Source organism: Strix uralensis, chromosome 4 (genome assembly GCF_047716275.1).
Source record: "Strix uralensis isolate ZFMK-TIS-50842 chromosome 4, bStrUra1, whole genome shotgun sequence".
NCBI lineage: Eukaryota > Metazoa > Chordata > Aves > Strigiformes > Strigidae > Strix > Strix uralensis.
Window position 1 is genome coordinate 98,222,315 of NC_133975.1, and position 24,299 is coordinate 98,246,613.

At 35.0% G+C, this 24,299-nt stretch overlaps 1 protein-coding gene across 2 annotated transcripts in view; it reads left to right on the forward strand.

Annotated features, from left to right (window-relative positions):
• FMN1 (formin 1) overlaps positions 1 to 17,171 on the forward strand; it is a 209,386-nt gene extending 192,215 nt beyond the window's left edge. For both annotated transcript variants that reach the window (XM_074868155.1, XM_074868156.1), the window contains 2 exons: positions 6,424 to 6,508; positions 7,586 to 17,171. In XM_074868155.1, coding sequence (XP_074724256.1) covers positions 6,424 to 6,508; positions 7,586 to 7,630 — 130 coding nt within the window. In that variant the 3' untranslated portion in view covers positions 7,631 to 17,171. The remainder of the gene's footprint in view (positions 1 to 6,423; positions 6,509 to 7,585) is intronic.
• Positions 17,172 to 24,299: the final 7,128 nt, after the last annotated feature.

The window sequence follows — 24,299 nt, forward strand, 5'->3', positions numbered from 1 at the left end:
AACTCCATAAAATCATCTTCCAGGTCAGGTAATACACAGGCATCTGTCTTCTAAAATTTTAAGACTGAAATGTAGCCTGTTATTGTAATAATGTAGCCATATTACATGGGCTAACACTGTTTTCAGGAAACAGTGCTGTTACTTAAAAATTAGTTTATGGGCTGCATACAGAAATTATATGACTGAGAGCAGTAAGGCATGTAACACATGAAAGGAATTTGAGCTATGGAGATATTTCTTAGTCTCTCAAGAGAAGTCACTGTTCAACTGTGTTAAGGATCTGGGCTGGGTATGCAGCTTGGCTCTAGGTTGAACAGTTGGTGTTTGACTGTAGCTACCTCTGCTTGTTCATCTCCACCCATATCTGAAGATTTGGTTTGCACAATTCCTATGCCAGCACAGTCTTATGGGAGTAGTTTGAACTTCAAGTCATGGAAAGCTCAGGTGGCACAGAATTGTCATTCCAAGATATTTTATAACCTGCAGCTATCCACATAACCCACCAGCTGCGTGGAAGGAGCTGTAGAAGTGAAGAGAATGGATTATTCCAGAATATCAAGAGTTTGAGAGAGAACCAAATAATTTGTTTTCTTGTCTTCGCACAATAGCAGAGCCTGAACATACATGAGTAGCAACTGTCTTGTTTGGAAAGGATTCTCATTTTTCTAACTGGGGGCTTCAGAGCATGGAGCGTGCTAGCTCACACCTTCTTCTGTCTGACTTGAATGGGAAGCAGGGATGAAAATGATAATGAATTTATCTGGTTAGTCCCTGGCTTGATACCCCTTTTCCTGTAAGGGGGAAAAGTATTTTCGTGAGCTTATGAAAGAAACTTTTAATAAATATGGGCTTATGTTTAGATTTAGCTTCTGTGTCCCTAGTTACAGAATAAAACTAATAATTTTGAATATAAATAATGTCTTTCTTTTTCACTAATATGTTCTAATTTAAGAGACCTGACTTGTATTCAGTTTACAGGGGAAGACAACACCTGCTACGTAGAGGCAGGAAAAAGCCAATTATATCCCCATTGCTTATAGTAAAGATCCATATGCGGTACTGGAGTCATGGCTCTCCTATTTAAAAATACATTGTTCTCATCATTTAATTCAATTTTGTTTTCTGTATTATGTGGTAATGTGCAATACTGCTCAGTATTACATTTAACACCCCATCTTCTTTATTGATTAAGGTATATTGACCTCTTTTGCTCAGTGTTGAAGGAGAGTAACTTTTCTTTTGAACACATCCATGTTGCATCTGGTCAGATTTCAAGGCTTAACTGACCTGCATTCCTCAATTTTTTGGCCTCATTATTGCTTGCACCACCTGCACACCTTTTGTCTCCGTGTTGCGATTCAGCTATTCTAAAATCCTTTCTGGTCTCTTTGTCTTCTGCAGTGCTCTGTGTTCAAAAGTGTCATTGTCAACATTTTTCTAGTATGTTTTACTACACAGTTCTATCCCTTCTTGCTTTTCTGTTTTAGACATACTTCTGTTGACTTTTCTATTCCCCTTTCTTCCTCCTTGATTTCACATCTATTAGATTCAGTCCCAATTTCTCTTCCATGAAATTTCTAAAACATGGCTAGACTAGTGTGTCTATCCATGGTTTTTTATACTGATATAGGAAGAAAAAAAAATCTTTTCACTGAATCCATTCCTTTGCACATTTCCAAACTCCCCCTCATGGTCATAGCTCTGTAAATGTCCAGTTCATGTGAGCTGCTCCCCTGTACATTAATTCACATGACAAAAACTCAGAAGAAAGGGATATAGAGTGGTTGGTGGGATGCTTAGTTCGTGTTGTTCAGCCTACACCTGTGAGCTGTAAATTGTGGAGCTCCATCTCAGGACTTGATTCTGCTACTGTTTCTCCAGGATAAGGTTCTTGAGGAGGTTCTTGTCAGAATAGATATTAATTGAACTTCCTTAAATTGCAGAATTTAGCAGTCCTTATTATCTTTCCAGCTGGGAATGGGGGTTGTTTAGGCTGGAGAAAAGGAGGCTGAGAGGAGACTTTATCAATCTCTACAACTACCTGAAAGGAGGTTGTAGCGAGGTGGGTGTTGGTCTCTTCTCCCAAGTAACAAGCAATAGGATGAGAGGAAATGGCCTCAAGTTGCACCAGGGGAAGTTTAGTTTGGATATCAGGAAAAATTTCTTCACCAAAAGGGTTGTCAAGCATTGGAACAGGCTTCCCAGGGAAGTGGTTGAGTCACCACCCCTGGAGGTACTTAAAAGACTTGTAGACTTCTACTTGGTATCTCATGTAACACTTAAGTAACAATGAGCTTAAGTAAAGATGAAGTGCGTAAAGATTTTAAGCCCATACTTTGTAAATCTCACCCCCTAAGCAGTGTCACTAGGACACTACTTAGTCTAGTAAATCTACAGTAAATGTTTAGTAATGTATTTCAAAGTCCTCTTTAGATGTTTTGTTGGCCCTTATGCTGAACACAAGACTTAAGTGGATTTCCTATATCTCCTCAAATTCTTTTCTATTCCACCTGATTTCTATAAAGTATAAATGTTAAAATTGGTCACCTTCCTTATCATCAACAGTTACTCACAACAAAGAAGGGAAATTTAATAGAATATTTATTTACCTTACATTTTGACATTCTATCACTTAGCTTTTGTTTTACTTCTAACGGACTTTGAACAAGTAATTGCTGAACAAGTAAAAGTAGTCAAGGAAGTTTATACTTTTATAAGAAAAAGTTAAACAATTTACATCTATATAAATTCTCATAAACTACAATTAATGCCTTAATTTTATAATGAGTTTAATAATGTATTTTAAGTTAACAAAAAATAATAGCATGTTGTGTGGTATATCTGCAGATTGGTTAATAACTTATGGGTCTAAGAAAAGAACAGAAAATAACTAGTAGTTTAGTTCTATCCTTTTGAATGTAATTATTTGTAATTTTGTTCTTTCTGTATCTTGTCTCTAATTTTACTTCTAATTTTAATATACATCTAATTTTTAGCATTTTAAATTAAAAGCTTTTCAAACATAGTTATGATGTCATATGATTTATACAAATGGGAAATTATTTTTATTTGTGCTAAGGAAAGGTGGTAGAAAAAAAATAGAATGAACAGAGAAGAGGCATACCTAAGCTGAATTAACTCTGTTTGTCTAGTTGCTAGCTAATCATTCTTTAAGTGTGTGATTTGTTTGTTTCTACTTACCTGTTTCAGTAACAGACTCAGTCAAATGTTGTGCACACATTCAACTTTAGATCATAGAGTCAGAATAGTTTGGGTTGGAAAGGATCTTTAAAGGTCATCTAGTCCAACCCCCCACAGTGAGCAGGGACATCTTCAACTAGATCAGGTTGCTCAAAGCCCCGTCCAACCTGACCTTGAACATTTCCAGGGATGGAGCATCCACAGCTTCTCTGGGCAACCTGTTCCAGTGTTTCACCACCCTCATTGTAAAAAATTTCTTCCTTATATCTAGTCTCAATCTACCCTCTTTCAGTTTAAAACCATTACCCCTTGTCCTGTCTTAATAGGCCCTGCTAAAAAGCCTGTCCCCATCTTTCTTATAATCCCCCTTTAAGTACTAGAAGGCTACTATAAGGTCTCCTCGGAGCTTTCTCTTCTCCAGGCTGAACAGCCCCAGCTCTCTCAGCCTGTCCTCACAGGAGAGGTGCTCCAGCCCTCTGATCATTTTTGTGATCCTCCTCTGGACCCGGTCCAACAGGTCCATGTCTTTCCTCTGCTGAGGACTCCAGAACTGGACATAGGTAAAGAATATTGTGTGTGTTAGTAAGTTTTGATGGAAGGCTGTTATAGCTTTTAATGGACAATTAAAATTATGTGTTCATATCTAGGGTTTTTTTAATGAAAGTAAAATAATGGAAAAAATATTAAGATTAGACTTCTGCGGTTATTTTATGAATTTGAGTTTGATAGTTTTCATACTATTTCATATTTCAAGGATAGTGCTTCCAAACACAATAGCCAGTTCTAGTATCCTGTCCATGTTTAACAAAGAATTATTTTTGTTTATAAGGCACATTTGCAACATGGATGCTTCACTGATGTAATTACTGAGCTAACTACTTTCTTAAAGTTGAGCCATTTGATTTGTAAAAATCCCAAAGAATTACATTCCTTTTAAATTATGCACTTATATTTCTGATAATGCCTGCTAATCTTATCAGTCATATGTTAGCAAAGTGATGGCTTTTTTCCCTAGGAGACCAATGTGTAATATATAATTAGTCTGTCATTTTTATGAGCCAAATATCACATGATTGAAATCATGTTAGTGAGATGGTTTATTTTTATTTTGTATTCCAAACTATGCATTCTATTTTAAAAAATCTAGGTTTCCTGGAAATTGTGCAAATATGGAGTAAAATACACAGAGCTAGACCTAAATCAGTGACAGGCATACATAATTTTCTTTTTAAATCTAAAAATTTATAATCCCTAGAATTCTCCCTTCAGATGAAAATATTCACTGTAAACATTTAAAAACTATTCAGAAAACACTCATAGGACCAAAAAGAATGTGATTGCAAAGAAAATGTGCTCAAAATAGGGAAGAGTTTAGAAGTTGATCCCTTGGCATGATTCTACTGAACCTGAATACTGTCACCTGAAATACATCATCATCTGCATAAACTTTGTAGCTGTGAGGAATATGTCCAGTGGGTGCTATCATTCATTAAGAAATAAACTGTGCTGGTTAACAAAATTGTAAAAAGATGGAATGGTGGTGTGTTGCCATTTAGTTCTTTACCTGTAGAAATGGGGAACACTAAGTTTTAAAAAAACTTCAGATATATTTTAAAATGTACATAACTAATTTCATATTTGTGTATTTGAGGATGTATTTACAGCTTGAATCAACATTGTAGCTAAACAGTGTTGAAAATAAATTTACTTAAAAGTAGTGTAACTGTTTCCTCCTGTTCTTAAGCACTGGAAAGTGCAACACCAGTAACTGCTCAGTAGATGCTTCTAAAATACATAGTTCAGAAAAGGAATTTTAGTTTCCAACAGTGAACATTGATAAACACAATAATGAACTTATGAATGCATTCTGTATTTTTAAAAGCATCTAGTTTGCTGCTAGTGTTACAGCAAGGAAGTACACACTAGTAATTGCAGCTATAATCCACTTTCCTTTTTGCTTTTCTTCCAAAATTCCTCAAAAATTGAGTGTGTCGAAAGTGGTTTGAACTGGACGTGGTATTTTGAATACTTTTTGACTGGCCATAGCAATTATTTCTGCCAGTGGAAAAAATTAAATAGGAGAAGAAAGTAGAATTTTTCAGTTCAAGAGTGCCAAGAAATGTGTTGCTTCTAGTAAAAGACTGATTTGGTGTGCATTAGTGAAAATTGGTTTGCTGAGTTCTCCATGCTTGTAAAAGTTCACTGCAACTTCTTTCCCTCTGCATCTTGCATATAGAATTGTAAAGTAGGTGTTTATAGCATCAGCATTTTAAAGGTACAGATAGCTGGGCAGATCCTGTCTTAGGAGTGCCAAGAATTTTCTTTCCTTTTTATCACTGTTTAGCACATAATTTCCCCCGCCCTTTCTGCTAAGAGGAGAGTCAAGTCCCTTTTTGCTAAATTCTCTGTTTCTCCTTTTCCTTCTGATTAAACTTCTGATTGGGTTCTTCTTGTTAAATCCCCACAGAAACAAGGGTTCTGTATGCAAGGCCCTAAGAGCAAAAGGGAAGAAACAGAGGAATCAGATCTGTGTTCTTCTTTCCCCTTATCTCAATAGTGCTCTCAGTAGACTGGTCTGTAGCTGCACACAAGACAGGTTTAACTACCCCTAGACAAGAACCCCTTCTAATTTGCCACTCCTCCTATTACCACACCAGTGAGGTTGGTCAGTCAATTCCATGTAAAGCAATGGGGAAAACATTAAGGAAAAACTGGCAGATGCTTTCATGTCAAGGTTTTCAGACGAAATATAATGTGTAGCCTGGCAAATGGCCTACTAAAATAGTTTATTCTGTATATACAAGAGATTGAGCCAGCTAGCTTTTGGGTTTTTTTCAGAGGAGTATCTTCTTGCCTTGACACTGCAGCTTTTTTGGTGGGAAAGATACTCCATAAAACCCAGATACTCCATAAAACCCAGATACTCCATAAAACCCAGATCCTGCAAGAACAGAGAAATTGTTTGCCTGGTCACATTTTCAGTGAGCAGTACAGTCAGACTGTCCTTTTGCTTTTGATTTTCTTTATTTAAAAATGTATTTTGATCTACTTTTGGTACTTTATTTAGTGCTTTTGAATAGTAATAGCAATTTGTTGGGCTAATGTGCCTAAAAAAAGTTAGTGGTGGTGGTACTTACAGGTAGTGTATATACACCAAGCAGAGCCAGAACACCTTTCATTTATTTGGATCTAATGATGTCTTTTCTATGTATTTTGTTTCAGAATTAAAGTGGCTCAGCAATCAGTAAGCAAGCTAACTGCAGAGAAGAAAGTTGAAACGAAGAAAATCAATCCTACAGCTAGCCTGGTACGATGTGTTTCTCAGTATGACATTCAGAAGGGGTTTTGTGACACTCGTAATTCAGAATGATGTCAGGTTTCTGCTGTTGTTGAAGTGTGATGTAGTATACTTAGTCTGAACACAGCAGAGTGATTTTCTTCCCAAGGAGAAATCTTTAAGCTTATGCCCTACAGTAGTCCAACAGTTAAGTTTAAAACTTAGTTTAGTTGTGCCTAAGCATGGCTCTGCTATTTTAGATAACAAAATATGATAAGACCTGCTTTTCTGGTTTCTTCTCCTCTTCCACTGAAGTCTCTTGTATTTTCTTCCATGCTCCATAGTGCATTGAGGGCTCACTGCATATATTTGTCCAATGGCTGAGTGTCTGTTTTCTTTCAAAACCTTACAAAATCTTGCTTGCTCTGTTGAATAATGGTAGAAGGGATTAAATCCTCATTTTGTTCCTTGCTGTTTACCTTTTTTTTTTTATGACACAAAAAGACTAATAATTTACACTGTAGGTAAAACCTTTTTTGTCTGTATGCAAGGCACATAGGTTAGATCAGCATTTCTCAAACTACAGGAAGCAAGAGACTAAGGGAAGGAAATGTACATGAAGGAATCAGTGTATTATTTCCATTCCCAGCAGAGCATATCAGTTGCAGGACAGGCGGCAGAGATATGAATGACTACACTTGCTTGGGAAGAGATCATTAAACAACAGAATCTAGCTAATGCTGAATCAGAGCCTTTATGTCAGCAGAAATCATTCCAGACAAGAGAAGGTATTAGATTCACATGAATTTGAAATGTATCTGGTTTTCTCCAGCTATGCTTGTCTTCACAGAGCTATGTGTTTTTAAAGGTACACAGTACTTGGCAAGCGTGTAGCTAAAGCAAGCTCAGTTTTTCTACAGTAATAAACTGGTTCTGAGCCTTTGTTGAGTGTTCCAGGTGTTAATTTTTTTTAATTAAAGAAATCTCTAATCTACAGTGACTTGTTTAGTACTTGTTAGTGTTCTAGAACAAATGCTCAAGGCAATTTGAGAGGAGATGAAAAATTATAAACAAGAATGATAATAACTCTTTCTTTTTCTTTAACAGAAAGAAAGACTACGTCAGAAGGAAGCCAGTGTGACTGCCAACTGAAAGAAGAAAGATGAAATTATAGTGTGACTTCATACCTTGCATGATGCTTTACTGCACCCATGGCCCAGGGAGCACCTTATGTTACTCAATTCTGCTTTGCTGATCTGTTCCAAGACAATCCACTAAAGACTTTTCAGTTCCTTCAGAGGGCTTTGTATCTTCAGTGGAGGGAATTCCAAGGTTTTTACATGGGAAGTCAAAATTATTTTCTGTAACTCTTCCTTACATTGCTTAACATGCATCTGGTTGTTAATGGTTATTTAAAGCACTCTGTGCATAGTGCATTAATATGGAAGAGCTAAAATGAGCATTTTGGATGCTTACTGAAGTAATGACTAACAACTTGTAGGTTATTTACAGGGCTTTGTATAGATGAGAGCAAATACACCATTCAACTCACAAAAGACTATTATATCGTACTTTTTGTTACTTCAGCAGTAACTGAGGTAAAATTTACTGATTCTAAATAATTTTACAGTGTCTAAGTATTGGATGCATCTTTCTAAAACTAATTAAATGTAATTATAGATTTATGCTGTATTTTACTATACGTATTTTTATAGAAGCTTCAGCTTATGCCATACATTGAAATGGAAACAATATTTTGCACATGAAAAGGAATAGCTTCAAATTCTTTAGTTTTATGATTGATGGCATAACTGATTCATTATTTTTATGGTTTTAACCTAACATTTCCTAAATTTTGAGCTTCAAAAGAAAAATAATAAAATTTTATATTTTTATTTCAGTATATATTGAAAATATCAATTCCATAAAATGATGGTTTTATTAATCATCATTTACTGAACTAAAATACAACTTGTCTTCATGAAGTTACACATTTGCCATTAAATCTCTGGCTTTCACTTCTATTGAAAGCTTTCTTTTAAACAGTGAATATCTCACTCTAAAATATATTATGCAGCCTGCTCTTGTCCCCCTATAATTGTTTAAAGAATGTGTTCAGCATACATACATATATATATATATATAAAATTTAATAAGTAAAACTTGAGGAAGAAATAAAAGAATCTTGCTGTCCTCCTGTAACATTATAACCACAGCCTGTAAAGTAGTGGAACCTGAAAAAAACCCTACAGAATATCCACTGTTACTTGAAGATTCTTACTGCATTTTAAGGATTTGGATTCTTAGAAGGAGAGATCTTGAAGCAGAAGTTAATTTAAGGTAAAACAGAAAAGTGATTTTTAAATACAATTAGGTAATGACCTATAAATAGGAACAATAAACTGAACAAAACATACCTCTGCTTGCTGTCCATAAGAGAGAAATCCCCTTCTTTATGATAATGGTGTCTGAAGTTGATTACGAAGAGAAATTAGGTGAAGTGAAAAACTACAGAAAGGTAATAGGGGGAAGGTATTAGTCCTTTGCTTAGAAGCTGGAAAGAATATACATGAGACAAACGTGGGTTATCCATACAGCAAATTAGATAGAGAAAATGTGATGAAACCTACGGCAAACTCATTGCTAGAAGTATATGCTTGTTAAGGAAAAAGCAGTTGTGGAGACCCTCATTCATGTATTAACTTCATTTCATATATTGCAGGTTTCTTAAATAAGTATATCTCTCATTCCTCTGTAAATAAAAATAAGGAAATCAAGATTCCCTTGTATGTTTTGGAGTTTCTAGCTCCTGCAGATATACTCAAGATGTGTAAGCATAATTCTTATGAAGACAGTCAATAATATACCAGCAAAAATAATCTGATTCGTGGTTTGACTATTCTGATTTCAGAGAAATAAATTCCAAAGATTTTAAGTTTTCTGTCTTCCACCAAATAGGTAAAATACATTTGTTTCCAATATTATTAGTGATAAACAGAAGCAATAATGCTTATAAAAGCCAAAGAAGAACAGCAAGCAAGGCAGTTCTGATGAGTGTTTAAGAAAACAAGTGTTGAGTTTTGATATGGTTTTCTATCTATCATGAAGATAGTGTGTATTGCCATTTGACTTGATCAGGAATTTGTCAATTAAATGTTTTACTTGAAAAATTAATCAACAAGAGTAGCACTGTTTGTGAAAAGGGATTGGTCTTGAAAATTCTCATTAGAAATATATTATGGAAAAAAGTTTTTAAATTATTGAAATATCCTGTTTCAAAATTTTTAAATGTGAAGTTTCATTTTTCAGTTCAAATTGACATTTTGAAATGTTGAAAAATGTGTATAAAAAGGGATTAAAATTACAATTATAGATGTAAAGCATTCCTTGATAGATTTATAATTATTTTTTCAGATTATCAATTTGCCAAAGTTTTGAAATTTAGGCTATTTTTTCAGAAGATTCAAAAACTTATATAGCACAGAGACATTGTTTCTTCCTCATCTTCAATTGTGATGATTTTCCTCTCAGGACAGAGATTCTGATTCCAGCTTCTCTCATGACTTAAATCCTCCACTACTAGTTAAACTGGTTTTAAGGTTAAAAAAGCATTCACCCAGACTATTTGATTCATTCTCTTAATCAGGACTTTAAGACTCTTGGATGGAATTCATCAGCTAACTATATCACACTTACACCCCTAGTGATACCCAGAAGGGTCTTCAGTGATTGAAGTGACAATGGTACACCTGCTGACCTTAACTAAAGTGTTGTATTCGAGAAGAGATATTAACTGATATTACATACCTGTGTAAGCTGTCTAATTATGAAGTACTCAGACACTACAGACATAACAAGTGGGCATCAACCAGCATTCATCTTGGGGTCACCAAGTGTCAGCAAAAGTTGTTTTAAGCTTACATTTAGTTTGATGCATGACTTTGCCCTGAGCTTTCTAATTTGAGGAGAATAAAAGGAGAGAAGGAGAAAAGAAAGAAAATAAAAAGATGGAACAGAACAGAAGTCTCTGGTATATGTCTACACTTTTGTCAAGGAAGTAAAAGTAGAGTGGTCTAAATTAAGCCAAGCAGCAATAGCTAGACAGTTATAATTTTCCAGTCTATGTAATTTAAAATAACTCTACACTACCTAGAAGTCACTTCTGTGACCACAAAGTAGATGTAGCTTAAGAGGGTCTTTTTCTGGTTTTTGTTTTGTTTTCAACTCTTCTATTATTGCCAAGTTTTTCAAAGTCTGTAAAGCAAAGTACTATTAAAACCCATATTACTCAGTAGGTGCTTATTACCTAGGAAAATTATATACATTACTGATTTATAAATCAAATTAGGAAGAATTCAGTTTAGATAAGTAAATATCAATAATTTGTGAAGTGCTCTTTACCTTATTTACAACATTACCACTTACTGATTTTAAAATAAAAGACCTTTTAGCATCTTTGAGATATTTTGACAATTACATATTTTCATTATGTTTTTATTAATCTATGAAAACTACCCAGGTGTTTTGCCATGACAAACCCATGTAAGTGTTTTATTATGTGCTTTATTATAGGGTTGTAAATGTATAGATTGAATATTGTACTTTTGTATTTAACTTAGAAATTTTTTGCAGCAAAACAGAAACTGTGTGATCTTCAGTTTCTGTACATATAGAAAAAGTAGAGTGGATGGAATATTCAGAAAGCAGAGAGAAAAATAATTGAACATCTTAAGTGGTTCTAGGAAGGATAAAGTTTACATAGGATTTTAACCTTTCTGAATTGCTGAGGATATCTCCTCCAACCACATATAAACAGCCAGGATATTTCTGACCAGTCTAATTTTTTTCTACATGAAACATGAATAAAATATTTTGTTTTCCATATGATGTAGAGGGTTCTTATTGCCCTGATTTTCTAGTAAATTGTTATCAGTTTCTTTCTTAGATCTAAGCATCTTGCCTAGCCGATGAATATGGGGCAGTGGAAGACTGTATTTACTTATTTAGTAATACTATTTCTTCATTGCTTCAGGTCAATATCTTTAAAATGGATGCCTTAATCTTGTGTGAGTGTGGAATTTCAGAAACACCCAAACAAGTTAGAAATATTCATCTCATTATAGTGTTGATGTGTTTTTGAAAATCCACCTCCTTAATCTGTGTTTAGGCTAAGTTTATAATTTCAGAAAATCATATCCACCTAGTTTTTGTTCATTCTTGGCCTTTTCTCAATCAATATTGTTATGGATCTTGCTCTTTTTTTTTTTTTTTTTTTTAATTCCTTTAGAATTGATTAATGCCAGTTAGTGAATTCTCTTTGTCTTTCTTCTTTTGAAGATAAGCCTATGTATTTGCATATAAATGAAAAGAAAAAAGAAAGTTAAGAGGTAACTTGATTATAGTCAATAAGTTGCTTCAAAGAGAGAAAATACTAGGAAATAAATGGTTCCCTGAGCCAGCAAGGAAAAATACAACAAACACAGTATAAAAATTAAAACCAGATAAGTTAAAATTAACAATAAATTCCAAACTATTAGTAATGAGGTTAGTTAACCACTGGAAGAAGTTAGCAAAGATAGTTGTGGTTTCTCCATTTTCTAATGCTTTCAAATCAGGACGGAACAGCTTTCTGAAATGTTTGTGTAGTCTAATACAGTTTACTGGCCTCACTTCAGATGTACCTAAGTGGCATCCTATATCCACTGAGTAACCAGTTCAAATAGTTCCTCTAGACAGAAAAATGTAAGAATAAGTATGTCAAAAGACCTAATAAAATATTTTTCTCTCAGCTCTAATGAAATATCCAAGCTAGAAGAGCATTTTGTTGTGATTTTAAATTTAAAATATCACAAATAGTATGGTGTAGAACAACATAATGCAGGAAACTGTTGTCAAATTATAAACATTTGTATTTCAAATGATTAATTAATTAATATCTGTCTGATGCATCTTGTGGTATTTACAAGGTAACAAATTTATATGCTCTGGAATTCAATGCTGTTTTAGAGATTCCTAAATTAGGTCTGAGAAAACTGGCATTTTGTATTGCAGTGTGAAATCCCAGGATCACAGAAACCCTAGTTCCTTAGTGTTTGTCAAAGGTTTGAGCATATGCAAAGGAGTTTACCTTGTGTATAGCTAATGTGATGCAAAATTTCAGTAACAATCTCTCCTTTTAGTGAATTATTAGATATGACCTGTTAATATTACCAAATGTTTCCACTGCTCGATAGGGCTTGAACCATAACAATTTTATGCATACTTTAGAGATATAAAGTTCAAAAGCTGTGCAAGCAAAAATACTTGGTTTTGCAAGTTTTTTTTCAAAATGCCTGCAAGAACTTTTCTTTCTTGTTTTTTTTTTTTTTTAATTCAAAAAATATTCTTAGAAACATTACTAAAATGGATGTTAGGGTTTTTTTCACTTGTTGAAAGTGTGATACTCCTAAACTCTCTAATATTTTCATAAATATTCATAATATTTTCATAAATTCAAAAGCCAGCTTCAACTGGTTTTAAGTAATTTTTTTTTGATACCTCATAGAATTCAAGCTTTTGAATTAGGGCCACTTTGTAAAATGTAGGCACTGAGTATAAAAGATTTGTTTTAAGAAGCAATGAAGTAAAAATGCTGATCTGTTAACTTAGACCAGAATGCACCACCTTCCTGGGAGGACATTATCAAGGAGCATAAGCTTTCCCATAATGTAGAATAGCATTGCATTTCCTGTGGTTTGATTCTGACAGATGTCATCTTAGAGTAAATTAAAGGCAGGATTATTTTTTTTTTCATTAGATATTTCTGGTAAATTTCATTTCCTACTTTGTCACCTCAATTTAGTCAATAATCTAATATTGAAGTAATATGAAGACTTTTTATAGTGGTTGATAGTGCTTATCAAGCGTATGCAAGTAGTTTTATTTATGTAAGTATTCCTATGGCCCACACAGTAAAAAAAATCCATAGAGGACTTTATGGGGTTATGGGACTGAATAAAATCTCTTTTAGAATCCTGTTATGAAAATTATGCTGAACTATCCCAGTATGGGACATGGATTTCTTTGCTGTAGTAGGATCTGCCTCAAAAGGTTTTGGAGCTCTTGGAGCTTTTGGACAATGGTGTCTGAGGCTGTTGGCATGGCATCTTTGCTTTATCCATCAATTCCTAAAAGTACAGCTTCTCTGGAGTTACACTGCAGTTGAATTCCCTGAGCCAAGATTGCCTCAGGGAATCCTGGAAGGGAGACTGGAAAATACCATCAATGGCCATACATTTTCAAAAGGGAAAGAGATCATAGTTATATTTCCAGATTAAAGTAAAAGCTAGCAGACCCTTCCAAAATAGCAGAAATTTTGTATAGTTGTTTGTATCCTTTAATTAGGTTCTACAGATTTCAGAAATTCTGCATTTATATATGAACTTCATTCTGTGCCTGTGTTCTTGTATTTATTGCGCATATGATTATTTAATATGAACAGAATCACTTATGTATTCTTACTCTTTTATTGTGCTGCGACCACTAAAACGTTGACTACAAAAACTGTTGAAAGAGAGATCCATTAACAGAGTCCCAACAGGCAGTAGTATTTCCTTTCCCAGTGTTGTTCTGCCAGGAACCTTCATATTTTCCTAGAGGTAAGCAGAGTTTAGCTGCCATGCCATCTGCGTTCTCAACCTTTCCTAATCATAAACTAGTACTTGTAGCTTAGGGCCAAAAGATGGGGCCAGATTCTGTCATCACTAATAACTATTGTCTTCACTGCAATGAGAAGTTAACTATGGCACAAAATCATCCTAAAGATGGCAGGTGGGGTGTTTTTAACTGTTTTAAACTGTAATGTATTTGATAAGCTCAAAGTCCTAAAGAGTACTGACACAGCTGAGATTCATGTACTGTACTCTGTCACACAGCATCCTTATAGGTTAAACTCAAATGACTTTAGAAAGAGGAGCTGTAAAGCTGTTCACTTGTTGATAGTGTCTCTTTAATCTTTTTTTGAATCTTCAGGAAGATGATTTTTGTCAGTCTATGAATTCTGCATTTGAAAACTTTAAATAGTACATTTTCTCTTTGACTTCTCCCAGAGGGACCAAGCTTGTAGTTCAGTATATTTACTTTCTCATTTGGCACGTTGTAAATACATTCCATTGTAATTGGACAAATGCTCATCCTGAGCAACTATCCACAGACAATATGTTATAGATACTGCAGAAACTGTGTAGAGATCAATGAATATAGCACTATTTCCTACTGCCTTGCCTGGAGCATCAACAAATTGACATATATATTGTATAGCACCCGATGCTTATTTCTTAGTTGTAAAGTAGTTTAAGGAATGTATTGCCATTAACAACTAATCACTATAAACTGGATAAAAGCCATGTTCTTCTTATGATTCTTTTTTCTTTTTCTCTTTATTAGAATGAGTTTTTGTGGTGTGGGTATCTTCTAGATTTTAGGGGGGAAGATACCATTTTGTAATAAATCAAAATGGAACAAGGTCACAGTTCTATTATTTCATATCTGATGGGATGGTGAAGGAATAAAACTTATTTCATTCCACATAAAACCAATACTTTTCTTCTGATTCCTTTTCATTGTTATTCATTTTGTGTTACAGTCCAGTGCATTTTAGAAGGGCTGTAAAGAAATTAGAAGGTTCAGCTATGAATCTCATTCCTTAAAGATTCCCTGTAATGTTCATATTCAGCAAACTGACATCTGGCATGGGGAACTCCCCCTATCACCATTTTTCCTCAGCAATTCATATAATTCCCCACTCCTCCTTTTATTAAAACCAAAGTCACATAGTTACCAAACTGGTTGCTAAAGGTCCAAGAACTTAATTATTGGGTAAGATGTCAATTAACTCACAATAAAGACTTACACAGCTTTACTAAGCATGAGTTGAGCCTTCATAATTCACCTAAGTTGAACACAACTCGCTTTCAGAGTTAGACCATCAATACAGTGTTTTCATGCATTTCTGTTACTTACCATTTTACATCAAGAAAGCCTGTGTCTCTGGGTAGGAGGCAGAACTTGTGTATTTAGTTACGTGATCAACTTCTGCTTGATTCCAGACCAGAAGTATGTGTGATACAGGATATTTTGGCATTACATTTTATACATATTTTCCATCACTTATCCAGGGGCCAAGTAAAGAGACTCAGTAACATAACTAAAATGAAAATGTTGGTAAACAATGCCATTGAAACAATATAAAGCTCACTATATCTTCTAGTGTATTTTTATATGAAGAAGTCCATCCTCACATAACTTCTTATTTAAGTGTTTGGTTTTGGTTTTTTGTTTTAATTAAAAGATGATATTATATCAGATAATCAAGCCAGGTTGTCTTGGACAAACTTCTATGTAAGCTTGAGTGCTAGTCAAGTAAAATAATCTGTGTGCATGCTCAACACGTCCACTTGTAACTACTGTAGCCTGAACAACACCATTTCATCTGCATATAGCTCAGAAAAGGGAGACTTGAGAGGGAAATTTAATGTCAGGTGTCAAGTTCAGAAAAGCTGTGTGAAACGAAATGCGTTCTTGTCATATCGCACTGGTTTTGGAACGTCAATAATACCTGTTGCAAAGGAAGAGAAAACTCACACTCCATGTCAGATGAGATTGGATAAGGACTTCTTACAGAGAGTTGGTTAAAGTACTATTTCTTGTAGTAGCTCTCAGCAAAGCTCTGAATGCCCATCTGATGACTGGCAGTATGTTGCCCAGGAGAAACAGAATTATTTTTACAGTTTTTTGAAAATATATATTTATTATAATGACACATTATTTTGGGGGGTGTATCAGCATCAAGAAGAAAAGCTGCCCATTGTACTCAGCTCTTACTCCCTGTACAAGCTAAAAGCTTTGTCATAGTCAGAAGTTATAGGAAGCAAAAATGGAGAAATATTATTTTGGAAGGAATCAGAGTTAGCCTCTGGAAGGTGCTTTTAGTAGGATTATAGTATAATTTTCATTTACTTATTCTGAATTTTTTTTTGGTTTACTTTCCAGTCATTTTGAGTTGAATAGTTGCACTGTTGAACATTATTGGTTTTGGTACTCTTCCCTCTCTTCTCTCCGTATGACTCAAAACCATCAAAATACAGGCCTCTTTGGCTGGTTAACGTCTCTTTGAAGATGTAGCAAAATAGCAAATTCTCTCGCAATGCTATTAATATTCTCTGTGTACCTAGCAAGTTTCACAGATGTAACAGGGTTTAAGTCTCTCATGTCCATATGGGATTTGCTTTAATAAAATAATAGTTTTGCTTGAATGTTCACACATACACTCAGCAGTTATATATTTGCTGTCATTTGAATTGAGCTCAACTTTGCATTTTTCGTCCCACAAAATGTACAGCAAAAATAATGGAATATTAGTATGGGTTAGGTTTTTTGTTTTTTAGGAATCAATCTCTTTTGGGTAGTTCTTGACTAAATATGTTATAAATGTCTTAAAAGAATAAGCTAAATAGATTCAGGTGATTTTTTTTCCTCCCTTCACATTGTAATTTGTGTGTGTGTGTGTGTTTCTACTATTTATCTGAAAGTTTAATTTTCTGAAAAAAGGATGTGCACATGATTAACTTTGTAAAAGTTGTAGTGGAATGGAGTATTTATTTTTAAATTCTTAAGGAACAGGACTAAATAAAAGACTATATTTTCTTCCTCAGTATTTTTGTTCATTTTATCTGTTGTACTTTTGTATGCAAAATATATTGTTGAGATATAGTGTAGGTTTCTCTGAGTAATTCTGTCTAAGTAATGGTTTTATTTACACTGCTTTACTGATCAAGTTAGTATTCCAGGTTCAGCACGCTTGTTAAAAAGATACACAATATTTTGGGGATCTGCCAAGAATTCAAATATGTAGCTTACTGATGTAAATTTTTTTAAGGTATTTTAATACATGGGGGGGGGGGGGTGTGCATTGCATCTGGAACAATTTGCACACAGGTCTGGGGGTGTGGATTTCCTTTATTTCTCATGCCACTTTTGGCAACTTGTCACATTTCCAAATACATAATATTGAAAAGCTCTTCAATGCTTTTTAGTAACTTGGAGCATACTGCCTGCAAAATTATATTAAAATAGTATGTCAAAGGTATGTATCATTCATGTCTCCAGACAGTAATATTTGGGCTCCATTATCTAAGGGGGAAAAAATTTATACATTATAATTTTACCTATATTTTGCTGTTATTTGTATTACTCTAGACTGATAGCCTAGGAAACTTTACCATAGATCAGTAGAGATATATTTTTCCAGTTTCTCTGCAGTCAGAATAGAAAACAATTACGATTTAAGTATAAAATTATGCAGTAATTTCATCCAGCAACTGACCATTGGGGGAGTGCAGAAACTGGAAGCATCTTCACCAGGATGCTCAGCAGCTCTCCAAAGACATGTATATTTTAGCCAGTTTTGAGGGATTTTTGGCCTTACAGATCGCATAAATTTAAAGCAGAAAGAATGCAATCTGGGTTTAGATGTTTCTGAGAACAGCATTAGTGTGTTTGAAAATCATTATCCATGTGATCACATCAACAGAGAGTAAGAGCAAGGATATGCTATGAAGGACCTTGAAAATTGTTAACAAACTACTCAGGTTAAAAGAGGGAGTCAGTGGAGATGCTCCACAAATCTACAGCAGCATGATACACCAATGCTTTTTGGTTTGAAAAGTTGCATTTCTCATCACAGAATAGATTACTGCATTGAGACTGGAGAAGACAAGAACCTGAGCAAGGATTGCAGCTACATAAATGAATTGGAGATGCCAGATAGAAATAATCACTAAGGTGTACCAAATATGACGAACTGTTCGTAATCAGTTTTCTGTAGAAGAGAAGGGGACGCATAGGTATTGGGAAGACAGGATAGATGCTTAAATACCACAATGATGAGCATGTTAGAAATATCTAGATAGGCACTGAAAGTTAAGAAGCTCATAATGAGTTAGATCATCCTAATTAAAATTAGCTAAGCCAAAGCAATGCAACATAGAGACAGTTGTTCTCTTTTCCTGTTCTTATTGTTTATTGTCTAGTTTCTTGATCCTTTAAGACAATAAAATGGCGTGCTGCTTGAAGAGATGGATGTTATAAGCTTTTTTGCTTGGAATCCTACTGATATGCCAAGATGTTAGATGACAGATTGTTTTTCATTATCCGCAGGACCAACTGATTTAGTGTTCATTAAGAACTTAAATTTGACCCTTGGGTCCAAATGAAATGTTGGAGTCCTGAAGTTCTTGAATGGTACTTATGCTTAACTCACAAGATCTAGCCAAAGAGCAGTATTTGCCATAGTGCTGCGCCAGTTATTCTGAGGGAGAAATATCATATGGAGGGAAGAAAATACATCAGATAAAGTGAATTTATTTCCAAGAATAAACTTACATAATAACACCAAAGTTGAATAGAAATCCAAAATTGTGAGACCAGTCCTGAAGTTCTAAAATAAATGCTACTCTTCTGAACATACAAAACTCTCATCAGACATAAACCTTCTGTGCTGTAGAATTCTTCATTATTTGTTAGTGTATTTCAGCTCTAGGGTTATTGAAAAGTTATTTAATAAGCACAGAATGAATTTTTGGTAGAATTCTGTTAAGTACTGTAATACAAATTGCTTCTAATTAATAGGCAGATTAGATTTATACAATTAAATAATTTCAGAGATGAATTGTTTCATATATGTAAATATTACAGCTATTTATCCATGGGTTAAAGTTGGAGATAAAAGCAGGCAATTCCCAAGTTATTTTATTTACAAATATGCAGATACATATATATGCATATGTATATTATTTTTAATATATATCTATACACACATCTCTAATACAAGTTATGCTATTTATATGGCAAAAGAAATTGATACAGTCATAGAATCTATATTTCAGTAATATATAATGAAATTTTTATACATCCATTAGTTCAGGAAAGGATAATTAGCACAAAATCAATATTAAAAGGTGGAATACTGCAGTGATTGAAATAATTTAAAAGCAAATGAGCTGATGACTAGTATTTGAGATGTGCTTGTCAGAAAACTTCAATCAAAGCAGACTGGGGATTTCTATGTGTAACCTCTTTCATGAGACACATCACGAAGTGCTTTGCAAAATAATTAAATTAACAATGCAAATATTGATGAATACACTAGGTCAAACAAAGCAGTCCTTGGTCTTGAGAGTGCTGCTACCATGAGTCAACAGACCAAGGGATTCCAGGTGCAAAAAAAGTAAAAGTAGGAAAAAAGCCAAATAGGATATCTGCCTTTCACTCTGTGCTGTGTTTCTGGAAAGGATGAAAACCTGTTCAAAACAGTTTGCAAGCCCTGCTTTTGCTTTCTACTTAATTGTTGCATTTCATTGTGTCTATTTGGTCTGGGTTTTTTGCATTTTACGTAAATGTGCCAAATCTCTTCTGTAGGACAGTGGATGAACAGGTGTATGGGCTTCAGAAGTTTCTGGTTTCCATATAGGCTACCTACTGTATGGGCTACTGCTGGAAGAAGTACTGTTCTTATATAGGTAATTGCCACATACTTAAGAAAAGTTGGGATTTTTCAAGTTTGGTCTTACAGTACTGTTTTATCTAACCCTGACAAGAGAAGCTAAAGCTTCACAGATCACAGCTGAAGACAGGCTCAAAAGAAATGAGTGGTGATTTAACTTTTACAACTTATTCTTTCTGAGTGAAACTTGTTTAGGCATGCTGGGCCTTCATGAAAACCCTCTGCAGCTTCTTAAAAAGAATGTGAGGGGTGAGTGAGGAATAATATTTTCAATCACAGTGTGTTATAAGACTTCTTTCTTTTTTTTTTTCTTTTGCATTGTTTCCTCTTTGTAAATTTTTCTGTCTTCCTCTTTCTCCCTCCCTGTTTAAGAAACCAGTGCTAGTTTCATGTGCATTTATCCAGCTCCAACATTTGTTCATTGCTAATAATGAAATTCATTCAAACTGTAAATTCCAGGACTGCAATGATTAGGCCATTTGAAATGTCTCCATTGATTGATCTTCAAAATTCTCAGCCAGATTATTGGTCATACTTGTAAGTATTTGTACTAATACTTACAAATTTTTATTTCAGACTCTATTAGTCACAGTCAGGCACAAAAGCCTCCCACATGATTCATAACTAATCAAAATAGTGCCAATCAACCGCTGAGAATTCTACAACTATGTAGTTAGCTGAGCAGTAAAAGTTGACATTAACCTGTTATGAAAAGCTTGACCCACCGACAGCCATATAAAGTGAGCTCCAAAAGACCATGTGTGTGAGTTAAATGAAATATTTTTAAATTTTGATGTCTATATTTTTTATCTTTCTCTTCTCTTATTAACCTCAAAAAATGGCAACATGATGATGTTTGAAAGTGTTCTTTGTCATTCTCACTCACAGCATCCATAGCAGTATTTTGGGCTGTTGATTGGTTATGAATCAGACAGGAGTGTGCTGTGCCCATTTTTTTTTTTTTTACTTTGAGCATCTTTGATTTCCACTGAAATATTGATGAAGACTAGCTTTGCTAGTTTTATATGTGATTCAGAACAGTCATAATGACATCTTTGAGAGATGCAATGGTATGATGCAAATGTTTGAAGGAGGCTGTGCATTCATGATGTGGGATAACAGGGTTTTAATTATAGATCACAAAATGCTTTCAGATGTTTGAGGTGTATGCATTCCCAAAACATTGCTACCATTAGGGTCTGAAGTTCAGTGATTTTAAAGATTTGAAAGATTTTTAAAGATCTCAGAATTTTAAAGGAAAGTACAATGAGAGATGTATTCTCTGACTACAGAAATTAGTTCCTAGAGGATGAATAAGAGACAAGAATCAAATTTAAAAATTAAAAGAAAGAGAGAGAGAGTGTTTCACTGTGTGAATTTTGCCTTTTCTTTTTTCATGATTTAAATTCATAATCAGAAACTCTCATATCATGATCTTCCCACACACACCCCTTGGAGGATACTTTCCAAAACTCCAAAATCATGATGCCCAAGATGATTTTCTGAGACTGCTCCATGCACACACTTCTGAAGTTGTCATCTTTATTGCTTACATCAATAGCATATTTTTGGAAGTTTTCACAATATCACAAGAATATGTCTTTTTTCTACTCTTTGCTCTGTTTGGTGATACTGCCACAGAAAGCAAGTTACGGGACCAGATGTCATGTCCTGACAACAAAAAGAACGCCTTGAGATTTTAAAAGAAGTTTCCCATCTCTTCTGGTCTTAAGTGTCTTCTAAAATATCAAACCAAATCCATCTGCATGCCTATCATGAATCAATTACATTAATAAAAAATGTGAAGGGAAATCAAAGTTTCCAGAAGCTGAGAAAAGATTCTTAAAAGAAGATTCTTAAAAAGAGAACAACTTGCACATGAATCTAAAGATCCTACTCAAAGCCAGGCAGAAAATCTGGATGTTTTCCAAAAGCAAGATTCAATATAAGCTTGCAGCACACTGTGATGCTAGCGTGTCCTTTCCTTTAAGCAGTATTGAACAGCTGAGAATCATTCACCTTACTTTAGCAGGCTTTTTTTGAGAGAAAAGGGGCAAAGGCAATATTAATTTTTAAGTAATGTGAGCACAAGAAATCTGATGCCAAACTGCCCTTTTTGCTCCTGGGATTGTGTTGAGCTAATTCCCAAGGCATCCTTCTGAAAATGTATCCTTTGGACTTAAAAAAAAAAGGCAAAAACCACCCTCTTGGACCCTACTGGTTTAGTTCCCTGTGTGAATCTTCTGGTTTGATTTAGGAATGTGCTGCTTGGTTCCCATGTGCATTGTTGTTGTAGTATTTACTTTGGAAGGAAAAGTGAGTATACGGTTCACGCCTTAACCTTGTCAAGCTTCCCCCTTACCAACTTGAACTGACACTATACAAATTCTGAAAGGAAAGGCCACAGCCAAAATTAATCATAAACATTAACCATAAAATATTACTCTTGACCCTACCAAGGGGCAGACCTCTAGGAATAACATCCTGCTCCTTAAGAAAATAACATCCCTCTCCAACCGAGAGGAGCAGACGGTCTCGTCTATGCATGACGGACATGCTGACCTGTGCCTCAGGGAGTAACATCCGATTTCAACTCAGAGGGTAATAAGCACTCCAGGCCTTACATCATGGAAGTCCTTCCCCAAACACAGCCCTTTGTCAGTCTGCACCGTCTACATAAAACAAGTCCTGTCCAAGGTTGTGCTGTAAGGTTAGGTTTTTGTGCAAAAACAAACAGACTAAGGCTGAAGCTGGAAAAATTAGAGCTGCTACCCCAGCTTCCAGGCTGTTTTGACCTGAATGCAAACTGTATATATACTTCACATTGTTGTACCAACAATGAGCCCTGAGGAAAGGCTACAGTCTATAGCTCCTTTGTAACATTTCACTTGAATAGACTCTATGCTTACTTTATTGTTAGAGGCACAATCCACAGACTGGAGAACCTATTTCCATAGCTATCAGGCAGTATGTTGTTCAGCAGCAAATTGAATTAATTAAGCCTCTGAAATCAGAAAAATCCAGAACCAAAACATATCGCCCAATACTAATTTTATTTGGAAAAGAAATAACAGATCAAAGAACAACTTTATTGCAAGTCACCCGAGATGAGACTTAGGTGCCTAAATGAAGCAAGGCCTGCAACACTGAATGAAGCATTTCCTAAATATCACAAAAAATATGAGTGTGGAGCAATAAACCAGATTGCTTCCCAGGAGATGTTGGTTGTACTGGCACTGATGGTGAGAGATTTCAGCAGCAAGCTGTTGAACTTGTGTCGAGGGTGCCCTGCAGATGTATTTCTGACATTGCACTCCTCCCTGAATTCATTTTCTTGCCAGCAAGGACAAGATGGAAGTAGCACCAAATCCCACTTTGTAGGGATTCCCCTCAGCATAAACCCCCTCCTCAGTGTCACCTCACCAAGTGATTTTGGTCTTCCTTTTCCTAATGTGTCGGCCCCAGACAGAAGCTGAGCTGCTGTTGGGATAGACAGGTTAAGTGGGAAGAGAGCCAGGGAGAGAATAGGACATCATTCCTAAATGCCGCTGTGCTCAGCAATGATGAGATGTAATCCTTATAGAAGATGAAAGGAAAATTTCCCTGATAACCCTTGTTTTTCCCTATACTGTGACAGAAAGCAGGGTTTGTCTCACCCATTGAGTGATGCTGATTAAAGAATAAACTTCAAGCTTTTGAAATTCAATGATTGCTGGTAACCATGTCTGTGTGGTTAAAACTTCTCTGGGATTTGTATGCTACACTGAAGTACAGCTATGCTCCCAGAAAGTGAATGTGACAGGTTTGATAGGGATGGCAGAGATTACTGCAGTGTCATCTGCTGGATAAATGCCTTGAGGTGAGTAAATATTTTCACAGGAATTGATCTGTACTTGATTTGTACTTCTATAGTCTATTCATATCTAACAAATATAAACTGTGCTCTACCCAGATGGCTTATTTCTGACAACATAATGCAAACTGAGTACACTCCTCCTTTCATACTAATGCCAATACATCTCTCCTGGTATTAATAACCTATTTATACACATTCTGACAGCAGACTAGACCTCATCTTTGAGATCAGTACCTGACGCTCATATTTCTTCCCTCTTGCCCTCTGTTTCTTTCCACCATCCATCACACTGACTCTTACTTCCTATCCTCTCCTGTGAAATAGACACTACCCTCTTTTTTCACCAACAGTAAAACAGATCAAGGTGGTTCCATGTGTTGGTAAAGATAAATGTCGAGGCTAAAATCATTCCTTGTGTGGCTTCC